Source organism: Necator americanus, chromosome IV (assembly GCF_031761385.1).
Source record: "Necator americanus strain Aroian chromosome IV, whole genome shotgun sequence".
Lineage (NCBI taxonomy): Eukaryota > Metazoa > Nematoda > Chromadorea > Rhabditida > Ancylostomatidae > Necator > Necator americanus.
The window spans coordinates 2,162,030-2,174,571 of NC_087374.1; the positions used below are offsets into that span (position 1 = coordinate 2,162,030).

The 12,542-nt window shown below is 40.6% G+C and overlaps 1 protein-coding gene across 1 annotated transcript; it reads right to left on the reverse strand.

The window, feature by feature from the left end:
- Window positions 1-224: 224 nt before the first annotated feature.
- RB195_000184 (uncharacterized protein) lies at window positions 225-12,377 on the reverse strand (the record flags this gene model as incomplete). The annotated part of the gene is made up of 17 exons (XM_064196375.1): window positions 225-290; window positions 958-1,024; window positions 2,692-2,732; window positions 3,107-3,187; window positions 3,249-3,344; window positions 4,661-4,759; window positions 4,839-4,985; window positions 5,059-5,163; window positions 7,070-7,480; window positions 7,640-7,735; window positions 7,949-8,032; window positions 8,757-8,888; window positions 8,955-9,098; window positions 10,294-10,441; window positions 10,496-10,621; window positions 12,079-12,187; window positions 12,278-12,377. 17 exons carry the CDS (start codon window positions 12,375-12,377, stop codon window positions 225-227), a joined length of 2,052 nt encoding a protein of 683 aa, XP_064052256.1.
- Window positions 12,378-12,542: the final 165 nt, after the last annotated feature.

Consider the following 12,542-nt stretch of genomic DNA (forward strand, 5'->3'; position numbering starts at 1 on the left):
AAATCTCAAAAAATTTTCAAAAAAGAAATCTCTGCGCACATAAAACTACCATCTTTTTTTAACAGTTATGATTCTCTTTATTAGTGAAAGATGTTAGTTTCGTACACAACTTGAGTAGGACAATAATTTGTCACAAAACACAAGATGTACAACAAAATAAAACATTTCTACAGTTGACATGAAAACTTTTGATACTATGATTGTGTCAAAGATAAGTAAATTTATCAATAGTCAAGCTTCGATTCAGCTTTTAACATTCGTATTTTGTAGATGGAGGTGAGGTCGAGGAACTGAAAGCATATTTTTGGATGAAATGTTTTCTTTTAAATTCTAAATCAAATTAAATAACTAAAAAAATAAATAAATAGATAAACAAAAAAAATAAATAACTAAGTTTTCTTTTAATTTCTAAATTATCAAAATAAATATGAAAATTTGACAAAAATCACGAAAACACACTCTTGAGATCCCCTAAGGTTCTCATGGCATACAAGCATGGAATAGTTGCCAATTTTTAGTAAACGGAAATGAATGACAGAAAGATATTTAGCCATATTCACTGTTATTCCGCCAGTTTTACAAGTTTTTGTAAATATAATATTTATAGCAAAAATCCTTTGCCATCAATAATAAATAATAAAGTTATAGAAGTAGAATTATTCCTAATTATCTTAAAATTTAATTTAATTTACTGCGCCGCCACCAGACGGTATCACAGATAGATGTCGAAGAGGTTAAATTGCGTACTGAAACTTACATATTCGGATTTCAAACGTTAGAACACGAAATATTTCACTCAAACGACATTTTTATTATTTACTAAGTATTTATTTTGTTTCTAAGCAATTTTACAGTTATTTTAGCGGATTTGATTAGCTTCTGAAGCAACAATGTGGAGTATTTTCCTTCCAGGAAAAGAAAAAATGTCATAAATTCTTGACATAACCATAAAAATACCTTTCGTGCTGCGTTATGTTGCACAGGAAAATCTTCACTAGCATCCACGTAGTCGCTGCTGCCGAAGCTGCAAAATACGGTAAATTAGGGTAAACTAAGGTAAATATTGCAAATATATTCAAATATGGAAAATATGAATTAAATGTAGATGGCATCTTTAAAACAACAGAACTGCACTAAAGCAATTCTTTTTTGTTCCGACTCAGACAAATTCTGTTTTTTTAAATTTTTTTCTTTATTTTTGGTGCATCTATGGTGTACGTGAATAAAGAATTAAATGAATTATAAGTAAATAAAAATAATAAGAAAAAGAATAATAATAAGAAGCGAAAAACTTAGGAGTAAAGGGGGCACTGTCTTTAAGGAACTATTCTCATTCCTCTGTCAATTCAGGCCACCTACAGGTTTATTACAAGGTCCACCATAATTTACTTATTCATTCATTACATAGTCATTCATGTGAATAGTAGTATACAGAAAAAATAAACAATAAAATAACAATAATAGTGTAGTATACAGAAAAAGTAGAAATAAGAAAAAATAATACAAGTATGTACCGTGAATATATGCTGAATATTAAATACTGGATACTGAATATATACAATTATATACTGTTAATATATATAATATAATGTAATAAATAGGTAGTACATGCACTAGACCATCTTTTTAAGTACATGCATACGTTTCTCAATTGTCGTGTGGAGGGTCGGCTCCCAAATGAGCAGCCGGCATCAGTGGCCGGACCGGGGATCACCACTGATCGGATCCGCTAAGGCTGACTGGCTGAGCCTCTTTGATGTGAAACACGTGTTTTCGAGCAGACCCAGTAAACGTCTACAGGGTTTGTTGTTGGTCAAACTAGTTTGACCAACACTTACACTTCTTCAAAACTTCTCCACGACTGTTCACGAGTCGTTTACAAATCCTCAAATCCTTGTAAAAAAAAAAACACTTTGTGAGTATCGCTCTCATCTTCATCCTGTAGATTCAGTAAGGATAGGACAAGGACAAATTGTCTGACGTTAATCAATCCGCTTGGGATGCGCCCCCACGTTCGCTTCAATTCAGAATCGTCTGAGGTTTGCGAACGTCTAACTGGCCTATACAATGACTTGTGGGGCTAGCCGATGTGTCAAGTTAGTGTTTTATCCTCCGAGACAAGTCTGATACCAATTTTTCGACCCCGGAAGGATGAAAGGCTTGGCGAGCACTAGGGCAGATTCGAACCTCCGATTAATCATGCTGCAGCCACAGTGTAACCTCCTACCGACTGCGCTACACCCGCTCTAGAGCCGGTAAAAATAGGATAAAATGGGTCAACTGGGAGGATCTATAAGCAATCAATTTACAACTAAACAGATTCTTCTAAATATTTCATGAATATTTCCTTATATCGAAAAAATATCTCCTAATATGACCAGCTATCCACTGGATTGTGGTACATTATTTATACGACTTTAAACTTTATGTAGGCTATAGAAAGCTCCCTCTGACTCACGCTCAAAGCTCAAAGGTGCGAACCTTTTTATCTTTGGCCTTTCTTCCCCGTTATTTTGTGGTCACTTCAATTAACTAATAATCAGTAATTATATTTTTGAGGCTTCAACGTCAATTATATTCTTAATTAATTATATCATTAGTATTAAGTAACTATCGCACGTCTTGTATTATTTTCTCTTTTAACTACAGGTACAAATATAATTAGTAATATGTTCAAGACGTGCATCCTACCTGTCATCTCCTTTCTGTTTTGCATCGTCTGAGGTACCGTCCTGAAATGATATTCTGCATTTTTTATTTTTACTCCACTTTTCATTTTATTTATTTATCGTTTATTTTTATTTTTCTACTCCTGTGTATCTGATATTTTGCTGCAAATAAAACTCATTTACTCTACTGGGACGTAAGTTGGAAATAAAATATAACAAATTATATGATGATCCAATAAAAAAACACAAAAATAATAGTACCGTAGTAGTTTTCCACTAACTGAAATCTTATGATTTTCAATAACGAATGGGATATTTGGGATATTTCTGATACAAATTTGTCCCAATTTTCGGAGAAAAAGAATAACATATGTCAAGATGGCGTAAAGAGAATAATTCTGGATAAGAACCACAGTAGTAAGTGTTACGGTACTTACATGCGTGTTTATACTTCCTCTCATCCAACCCTGCACATCATTTCGTGCGTCGCCAGTTTTGTGAAAGGATTCCAGCGCATCCTTCAAAAAAATTCCTTTTTTTGCTGGTTTGAAGCAACTATTCCAAAACATCCAGACAGACCTTTAATTCTGATATTTTCTCGTTAAGCGCTTTTATTTCTTCATCTTTTTTCAACATATCCAGACGTAATTCTTCACATTCGTGGATGCGTAATATCTAAAGAAAATACGATCAGAAGAAGTATGACCTGAAGGACAAGATCCTTAATTTGCACGGTAGATTCATTTCATCGCTGCTGTGCTAATAAGAAAAAAAGGAAAGGAGGAAAGATGAATAATGCTCCCACACCCGCTAAGCTTTCTGTATTTAAAGGCATCACCCCACGAATCTCGAGTGATACGATGGAGTATTCGCATACGGGGTCGTAGATTGTGGAGTGGGGAGGGGGAGGGGGGGAGGGGGGGGGGGGCGGGGGTGATTTCGTTCATTCCACAAAGACACACAAAATCCACAAAGAGTTCGATTAGAGCCCTGTGCGGCGCCGCATCTTCCGGGCCGTTTTTTACGGCACATTGTTCTTCGGCACAATTACATTTCTATCGCGCTCAATGTGTTCTTTTATTCTCATGCGAGGAACACGTGATGTCGCCTGACACCTTATGCCGGGATCTAAATATTCCCACTACTCGTTGGAAAGTTACGAGAGAAAAAAGTGACAAGCTTCAATTTTTTGTTTGCTGTCGAAGGTAATATTTCAGGGAAAGAAAGAGGATTGACAGGCGCGTTCATTTTCGAAATTTCGTGACAAAACTGAACGCTTGAGATGAAAAACAGGCGATAGGTTTACTCGAAGTTCAAACATAACTTTAATCATACGTTACAAGTACTGATACATGCTGGTCGTACTTGTAACGTATAATTTGAAGCCAACATACCATAAATGTCATAAATCATAAATCATAAACGTCGTAGGAACTAAAGCGGTTCAGATACCGTTCTTTTTACTACGATTAGGGAGAGATGAGCGGAACCACTCCGGATCCTGTAATTCCCATCTCTAGCTTTTCCCGGTGGATTCCCACGCCACGACAAATTCTTGGTAAATTAAATTAAACTTATTTATTTATTTATTTCGTGGTAAATTCGCCTTTAAAGATTAGCCCAAGGTTTAAATCTGCGTTAGATGTAAATTTTAGGTGATTGATCAGGTCACTATCTGGAAACCGGGCGGATTTAGCGCAGTCGGTAGGAGGTTCCGCTGCGACTGCACGATCGGTGGATGGTTCGAAACCGTCCTAGTGCCAACTAAGCCTTTCATCCCTGCGGGTTCGATAAATTAGTGTCAGACCTGTCTGGGACGACAGAAACACTGACTTGACACATCGATTAGCCCCCACAAGTCATTGTATAGGCCTGTTACACGTTCGTAAACCACAAACGATTCTCAGCTGAGGTGAACGCGCTGACGTATCCCAAGCGGATTAATCAATGCCGGAAACCTTACGCCTTATCCACTTCATCACAAATCTTACCTCCTTATTCCTCATGCTTTCTATTTTCACAGTAAAATTACATTCCACGTTTGAGAGCACTTCTGCATGGTGCACATTAGCTGCTATGGATTCCTCGAGCTGTCGATTCAAAGAACAAGGTTTTTCTTTCGATCGCACAACAAAATTGTAAGGTATGAACATAAAAATGCTTCGTTACCGCTTCAGAGATTTCACTGATTTTGTATGCCTTTGATGTGATTTCCTGTTTCAATTCTAGTACAGATGAACGCAGATTCTCAGTTTCTTTCTTCAGCTGAGTGCATTCCTCTTGTAGATTTGAGGTTTTTTCTTTCAGCAAAATATTCTGGAAATGAACATTTCAAACCATGTTTCATCTAACCAACAGCAACGGTAACAGTTCAATCAAGTGGCCAGACCTCGCTTTTCACCTCGCTTTCGCTCTTTTGCAGTTGTTTCATACAATGTTCCATTTCCCTTCTCTCCTTTTCGAATGCGGCTCGTTTCTGGTCCGCGGCAAAGAGCTAAAAGTTCTCAATTTCCGTACCATTATCGTGTACGAATCCTCCACAACAGTTTACCGCCTCATAGTGGTGTGGAGGACTCTGAGTATCGAACTAAGATGCACAGCGAAAGTGGGTCCTCTGACAGTGCTTCACAAGCTGAGAAGAGGTTCGACACCTCCGACATCCCGAGTTCTCAGAATCGGTAGCCTAGCTAAGATAAACCACTGCCAGATTTACCACCGTCCTGGTAGGATGTCCCAAGGTGGCTTCCTGATCCATATAGATGGGCGAGAACCTCGCCGATGCAAGTCTGCTTAGTATGAAGAAAAGCCTACCTGGCACTCCAGCATACACAATGCCTCACTATCTTAAACACTGGGCCCTGTTCAGGCGTCAGACGGTATGGGGGCCGGTTAGATCCGATCAAATCTCAGGTTGCTCAGGACGTCATTGATTCTGGACCAAGGCGACACGCGCACGACTCGCCATGGAGACTCTCAGACTGTGTACTTACAACACGAGAACAGTGTCCACAGACGCTGACCTGTATGCCCTTCTCGGGGCTGCAGCGCGCATCAAATATCACGTGATTGCTCTGCAAGGGGCGAAGTGCAGAAGGCGTACGACAGATGAATGACGGTACACTCGTTATTCGCGGAGGGAAGATTCTGTCGCGAAATGCGTCGCCTCCGCCCTCTGCCTCAAAAACCCATTAGCATCGTCAACTGCTACTCACCAATATCAGCAACTGATGAATCTGAATTGCACGCATGTTATAAGGAGCTGGAGCAAGTGATGATGAGTGAACGAGAAGTCCTACAAATTCGTTGTCGAAGACTTCAACGCAAAACTAGGAGCAAAACTGGAAGATTTGGTCTGTGACCGAAATGGAAACGGCAGTCGTCTAGAAGAGCTGTCCTCCACCACATGCTCCCTTTATGGGAATTCTCCTTTCGTGAAGAAACATCATCGTCGGTGGATATGGGAATCGCTAATGGCTGCTGAAACTTCATTTTTGGCTTCACTTTTCGACAATTTCATCCTTAACAAATGCTGAAAAGACATCCATGAATGGCAGAAATGGATGCTTATCTATTACGACCTGTGCGGAGATTGACTACATGTTCACCTACCGGAGGTGCTGTTTACTTGACGTCTCGATAGTACCATCCTTTTGTAGCGGTTCGCCTCCTTCCTGCGAAAATACAGTTTAACCACACGATGGAAAAGAACGTCTGCTATCGGCAACGAAGAAGGAAAGACGTCGAATACGACTTTGTATTGTATACTCGAAGACTCCTTGTCCCAAGGTGACTAGCACATCGAGGAGGACTCGAACGTGGGCTACGAACTGCTGCTCAAAAGACTGCGAGCCTATGCGGAACATGTCTCGAAGCCTCGCAACACGAATTTAAGACGAATTTTGAAAACCACCAAGAAACTGTTGGAAGGAAGAAAAACTTTGAAGCTCGATCCAAATCTTTTCCGTTCGTCACCTCCTGTCTTAGCCCCGATTATTTCCACTATTCAAGTCCCTTCCGGAGTACGAGTCGCTATCAAGAGCATGGAACCTGAGACAGCCCCCGAACCTGACTTTATCTCACCAGACTTTTTTCGGCTGTTGTAATTTTAGCGGCGCACATGACGTCTTACCCTCAGAAGGATAAAATTCTAGATCAGTGGAACACTTCTCGAACCGTTCTTATTTGTATTCGAAAAGTGACCGCGAAGACTTCCGGAACTACTGTCCGACGTGCTTGCTGAGCATCCTGTGCAAAGTGTTGTTAGAACGAAACGATTGGAGAGGATGCTGGGGCCCACACGTTCACTAAAGACGTCCCATCTATGTATCCAAGTAAGTCTCGTTTACGAAATGAAGGAAAAAATCGAAAAAATTGAACAAATTAATGGACCAAAAACATACTCTGTACTGGAGGTCGTTGACTGTTTCAGTGAGATCGGTACCTCGAATATTCTTACACAATTCATGATCATCCACTGCTAGACGTAATTCCAGATTCTCAAACTGTCTACAGTATGTCTCAACAATAGACATAACATGAAGAAGATCACTGTATGGATCTGGATTATCTCCTCCATTCACACCGTCATTTTGCTCTCTTTCTTCCAAGTAACTTCTTGTGAGTGAAGATACTTCATCATGCATACCATCCATTATTAGCAGCGCCTCTCGTAAAACCTCTGTTTTTCTTTCCATTATATCTCCTATCTGTATTTTTTCGTTCTCTAGTCTATCCTTATCCTCTGTTAAAATAACCAGCTGATCTCTTAAATCCTCTATTGTCCTTTGACCATCTGCTATGGTGCATTCAAGCTGAAAAGTTAGGTAAATCAATACATAAAATAGGTAATAAATTTTGATGTGGCTTGAAAAAAACTTGGCTGAGCCTTGTTTTTTTTTATTTCTCGGTAGAACTTCATTATAGGCTCATATATCGAATTTAAAATCTAAGCAACAAAGGATTCTGCTCACGGCTTCTGCTCTTTCCTGAAAAACCCTCGATAGCTCTTTCTCTCGTTCCTGAGTTGTCCTTTTTTCCTCATCCAAAAGATTTTGCAGCCGTTGCGCCTAAATCTCAAAACTCAGGACAAATTTTATAGTCGTGTGTGGATGAACCAGCAAAAATTCATCGTAAAATTTTTTCTACCATATTTGCAATATTTCTATAATCACTCCTTAACTCATGTTCCAGAAGACTGTACACAGCCAATGATACACGGCTTACAAATAAAAAATCAATAGATGGAAGATAGTACAAGTAAGCTTAGGTGAAAAACATACCTCATCAATTTTTTCGCGCATTTCTAGCGCCATTGCAGCGTTTCTCTCTACACTAGTTGCAGAAGTGATTAAGTTTTCGGCTTCCTGAAGGAATATTTTAATTGTTAAGGAGTAATTGTCATTCGAAAAACCTGACTTTTACAAAATTGAAGGTAGCACCGGTTTTGTGCGGATGAACTTAATTCCTGTTGCTCATCACTAGACTTCTCCGATCAACTTTACAGTTTTCGCTCCTCTTAGACAATATTGTCCAAATTGTTTAAAATTGTGACATTTCTATTCGGCAAAAAATAAATAAATATAAATTTCCCGGAGTAAACTTTTGCTGTTTACATGTCAAGAAAGCAATGGCTGAAACCCTTTCAATCCAGTTATTCTACTTTGAAGAACGGAGAACGTCCTCCTCAATCCAGAAAATTTCGGCTGCGCCCGAAAATCAGGGACCAGGCACCGCTGGCGCTTGGGTGAGAACACATTCGGCATCGAGCGCCTTTTATAGACTCAGGACTGCCGTTTAAATCGGTCATGGACTGGATTTACATCCTACTTCAGGTTGAAAGGTGTTGAAAAATGAGCGAATGAAAGGATTTCCTCGATAGATACCGTGTTCTATGGTTGTAGTACTGACGTACAACTTGTTGTGAGAGGGACAAAGAGCTATGGAAAGGAGAGGGGCGATTACCTCGGTTACAATTCCTGCATAGCTTCAAAATTTAATTCTGGACACAAAAAAAAACAGGAGGAACCGCGATTATCACCCCCAGGACTTTAGGATGACTTTAGGACACCTAGGACTTCAGATACGTACCGCCTTCTCAAATCTACATCGCCAATCTGCAATCGATGCTTGATAGTCTTTTCTTTCGGATTCAGCAATTCTCTTAAGCTCTTCATTTTCTCGTTGCATTCGAGAAATATCCAACTCTGCATTCTTCATACCCTGAAATACAGGAAATCTGGAACATGTGCACAATTAGTATGGAGAATCTCTTCAGTGCTTGTTTACCTGTAAGCAGTTAGCCAGTTCATCCTTAACATCTCGTAGCTCTCTTTCCAATAGAGTAATTGCATTATTTTTTGAATAAAGAGCTTCATCAAGGTTGGCGCGAGTTTCTTCCCATTTTTCTTCGCTTGTTTTATACGTAATGAGCTGAATAATGTGCAGATATTCAACTTTACCCTTTATACGTACTACCTGTAGGAATACAGGAGTAATAGGGCAGAGATCATTGACCAATGTGCTGAGAAAATAAGGACCCGCGTCACTCAATCCTTGGTTTTTCCGTAAAAAAATTATTATTATCACAACTTTGCATTAATTCGCTGCTGCCTCCAGCTTTTCTGGTTATGTGATCCAGTCATGTGCTTCATCAAGGTAGAATTCAGTTATTTCATGGCAGTGTGAATTGTATCCAGTCATCGCCGATTCCCTTTTGCAACCCTTGGTCGCTTGCTTGGTACACCAATCAATCAAGATCCATAACGATCTTATGAATAGCGTTCCTTTTACCGCATAGAACGTAACCGTAGCATCAGAGGTAAATTTCAGACATCTTTTCGGCTATGGGAGCTTTATTATATTTATATTATATATCCTGATGTCGTCAAGTCGAGTGATTTCCACCACCGACAGCATCACCATCTTCCACATGACATCTGAGATAACGTTCCGACTTCAGGTGGAGTATTCGTATGCAGCATTCAGTAGATTATGGTCGAGGAGGTCGATTCTGTCTGAATTTCTTGGCCTAATTGCCGTAAAAAACGAGTGGTCCGGACGATACGGCTTCGCAGAGCCGGGTGATTCCGTCGCGCTATTTTCTTCAAGTTGAGTTGGACGTGATTGGTCCGGACGCCAGCGCTTTGCACGAGTTATTCCGGCCCGCTATTTTTTACGGCAATTAGAAAGAAATGGATGTAATCACCTCCATAATCTACGACCCCGTATAGGAATTCTCCACCTGAAATCCGTATCACTTCAGATTCGTGGGGTTATGTCTTTAATCTGATCACAATTCTCCTGCCACAGGGCACACCATAGCCGGTTGCCACTTCAACATTGCAACTTTTACACGAGCACTATCCTTACGTGCAAGGCTGCTTTCGGATCGCAGAACAAGAGCATTTGGAAATATCGGCATCCGTAGTATCCGGCATTCTCGCGAATATCCGACAAAAAAGAGCCGGAGGAACAAATTCGATCGGACATCAATTTACAAAACCCCTACAAATCCATTAATTTTCTTCGTGACACGGCAAACCCTTGAAATACAAAATTTACACACGTTCTAATAACCCACTTTTAGCACCGTTACCAAAATAGCATCATTTTAAACGCGGCTTACTCTCTCCTTCTGGATTTCGTAGTGCCGCTGCAACTGTTCTAACTGCTTGCTCATCATTGCACTTTTTGTTTCCATTTCCTCTAATGTCCGTTGGTACAGCTTTTCATTAATTTCCATATCCCTTATCCTTGCTTTTTTTGTAGTGACCCTAAATTTTTGTTTTCTTTTCGTAATCCGTAAGAAGTAGCTTCCAAGAACCTACTCTTCCATAAGCGATTCCACTTTGAATTTAGATTCACGCAGTTCACTTTCCATCCGAACAAGTTGCTCTTCTGTTTCGGTTTGTTGTGATTGTAGTCTTTTTAGTTCTCGTTCACAACGCAATTCTCTAGAATTGAGGAAACATCATACATTTATTTGTTTGTGTCATTTGTAATCCTAGAAACAAAAAGTGATGATGCCCCTTCGAATCTCCATGGTAATGTGTTACTCTCAAATACTAACTTGAACTAGTTCTCAATCTTTTCCTTTAAAAAATTCGCTACGCACTGTTATGAAAAGCACCTTCGGAATGAAACGACATGAAATACGGTGCAGTTGCGTAAACCCCTGCGTGCGAAGCGGTGGCGAGGAGCGTAGCCGGTGTGGTGGGGCCACTCATCGCTGCAGTTCGCTATGGTCCCACCTCGATTGCAACCGCTTGTCCCATCGCGTCGCTTGGCGCCCAGCTGCTTACGCAATTGCACCGCGCTTCATGTCGTTTTGACTCGACTACACTATCGGCGCGAAAAGTGCTTATTTTAAGGACAATCGTAGGAGGAAAAGGGAGTTATCGGCCACCCCAAAAAGTGGTCGTAATGCCTAAGTAGCGGAATTGCGTGCTTATCTGCTGGGCTTATAAGGAACAATAATTATATCACAGAGTTCTCAGATCCGTCAAAGTTATACAGAGCGACCAAACGCTTGCGTGCTATCCTTATCGTTCCGACAGAGAACAGTAGGGTCGGGAATGTTTTCTGGATTGGATAGACAAGGATTTGATAGTGGTAGTAGAACTTTAAGAACACCGAATATGATGGAAGAGGGCTAAAATTTCAATTAGTATGACGTTTCTACAAAAACTGCTGGTGTATTATGTGATCATATTCGTCTCTCCGACACAAGTTATCTTTTCTTTTTCATTTTTTTCATTTTGCTTGTTTCTCTTCTCAAAGTGGATCTATGTTCATAGGTGCGATAGAGAGAAGCTGTGTTGTCCTCAGTTGAAGGGGGTCTGGCTCATGGGGTGCAGCTCAAGTGATGAGGATCCCTCCGCCAAAAAGTAGAAAGGGTCCTTTCGCCAGACATTCCAAAAGTGAAAGGGTCCCTTCCCCGATCGTCCAACAGAGAAGGAGTCGTCCCCAACCGTTCAAAACTGAAAGGGCCCTTTCCCCGACCATCCAAAAGTGAAGGGGGTCGGAGCACCGGGTCCCACTATCGATCGCATATATAGTCGGGCCAATACGACATGAAGCACGGACATTTGCGCAAGCGGCTGCGCTCGAAGCGGAGCGATAGAGCGTAGCGGTTGGGGTCGCGTAAGGACCCTCACTGCCGCCACTCACCTCTGCAATTCGCCATGGTCCCACCTCGATTCCAACCGCTGTCTCGACCGCACCGCTTCCGAGCGCGGTCACTTACGTAACGGTCCGTGCTTCATGTCGTTTTGACCCAACTATATGTGGTTGCTATACACAGCTGCTTATACAGTTCTTAGTTGTTTGCTCCCATGACCGTGACAGCAAAAATGACGAGCTACTCATCCTGAGGTTCTACAGAGATCATATTTCCCGAAAAAAAAAATACCGATATCTTGGAGAAGACACTGTTTCCGTGCCATAACTGCCGTCGTATCTTATAATATTGTCCGAGCGTCGAGTTATAGAGCGATGATTGACGAAAGACGCTCGAGCCACTGTAAATCCTTTTAAATTTAAAAAATTAGTGGTATTATTGGTAGTAATTAATGAATTAATCGTACGAGGGGTACAGAAAATCTATGTACCTGACACTGCGGATAGATCTTTCTTAACAATCGTTTGTAATGATGGTGAAGATGGTTCTATGGATACATCCGGTAATACAGAATCAGAGATGCTTTGCATCACCACAAGTCGACCACTTCAATCTTACGTTAAAAAAAATAACTGCATACTCAGGAACTTCTTTTATAGTCCAGATTGTTTGTCCATCACCTTATCACTTTTCTTAGCAAAACAACTATTCATTTTTATTTCCAAACCCGGATTGAAGGTCCGGCTCGTGCCGTA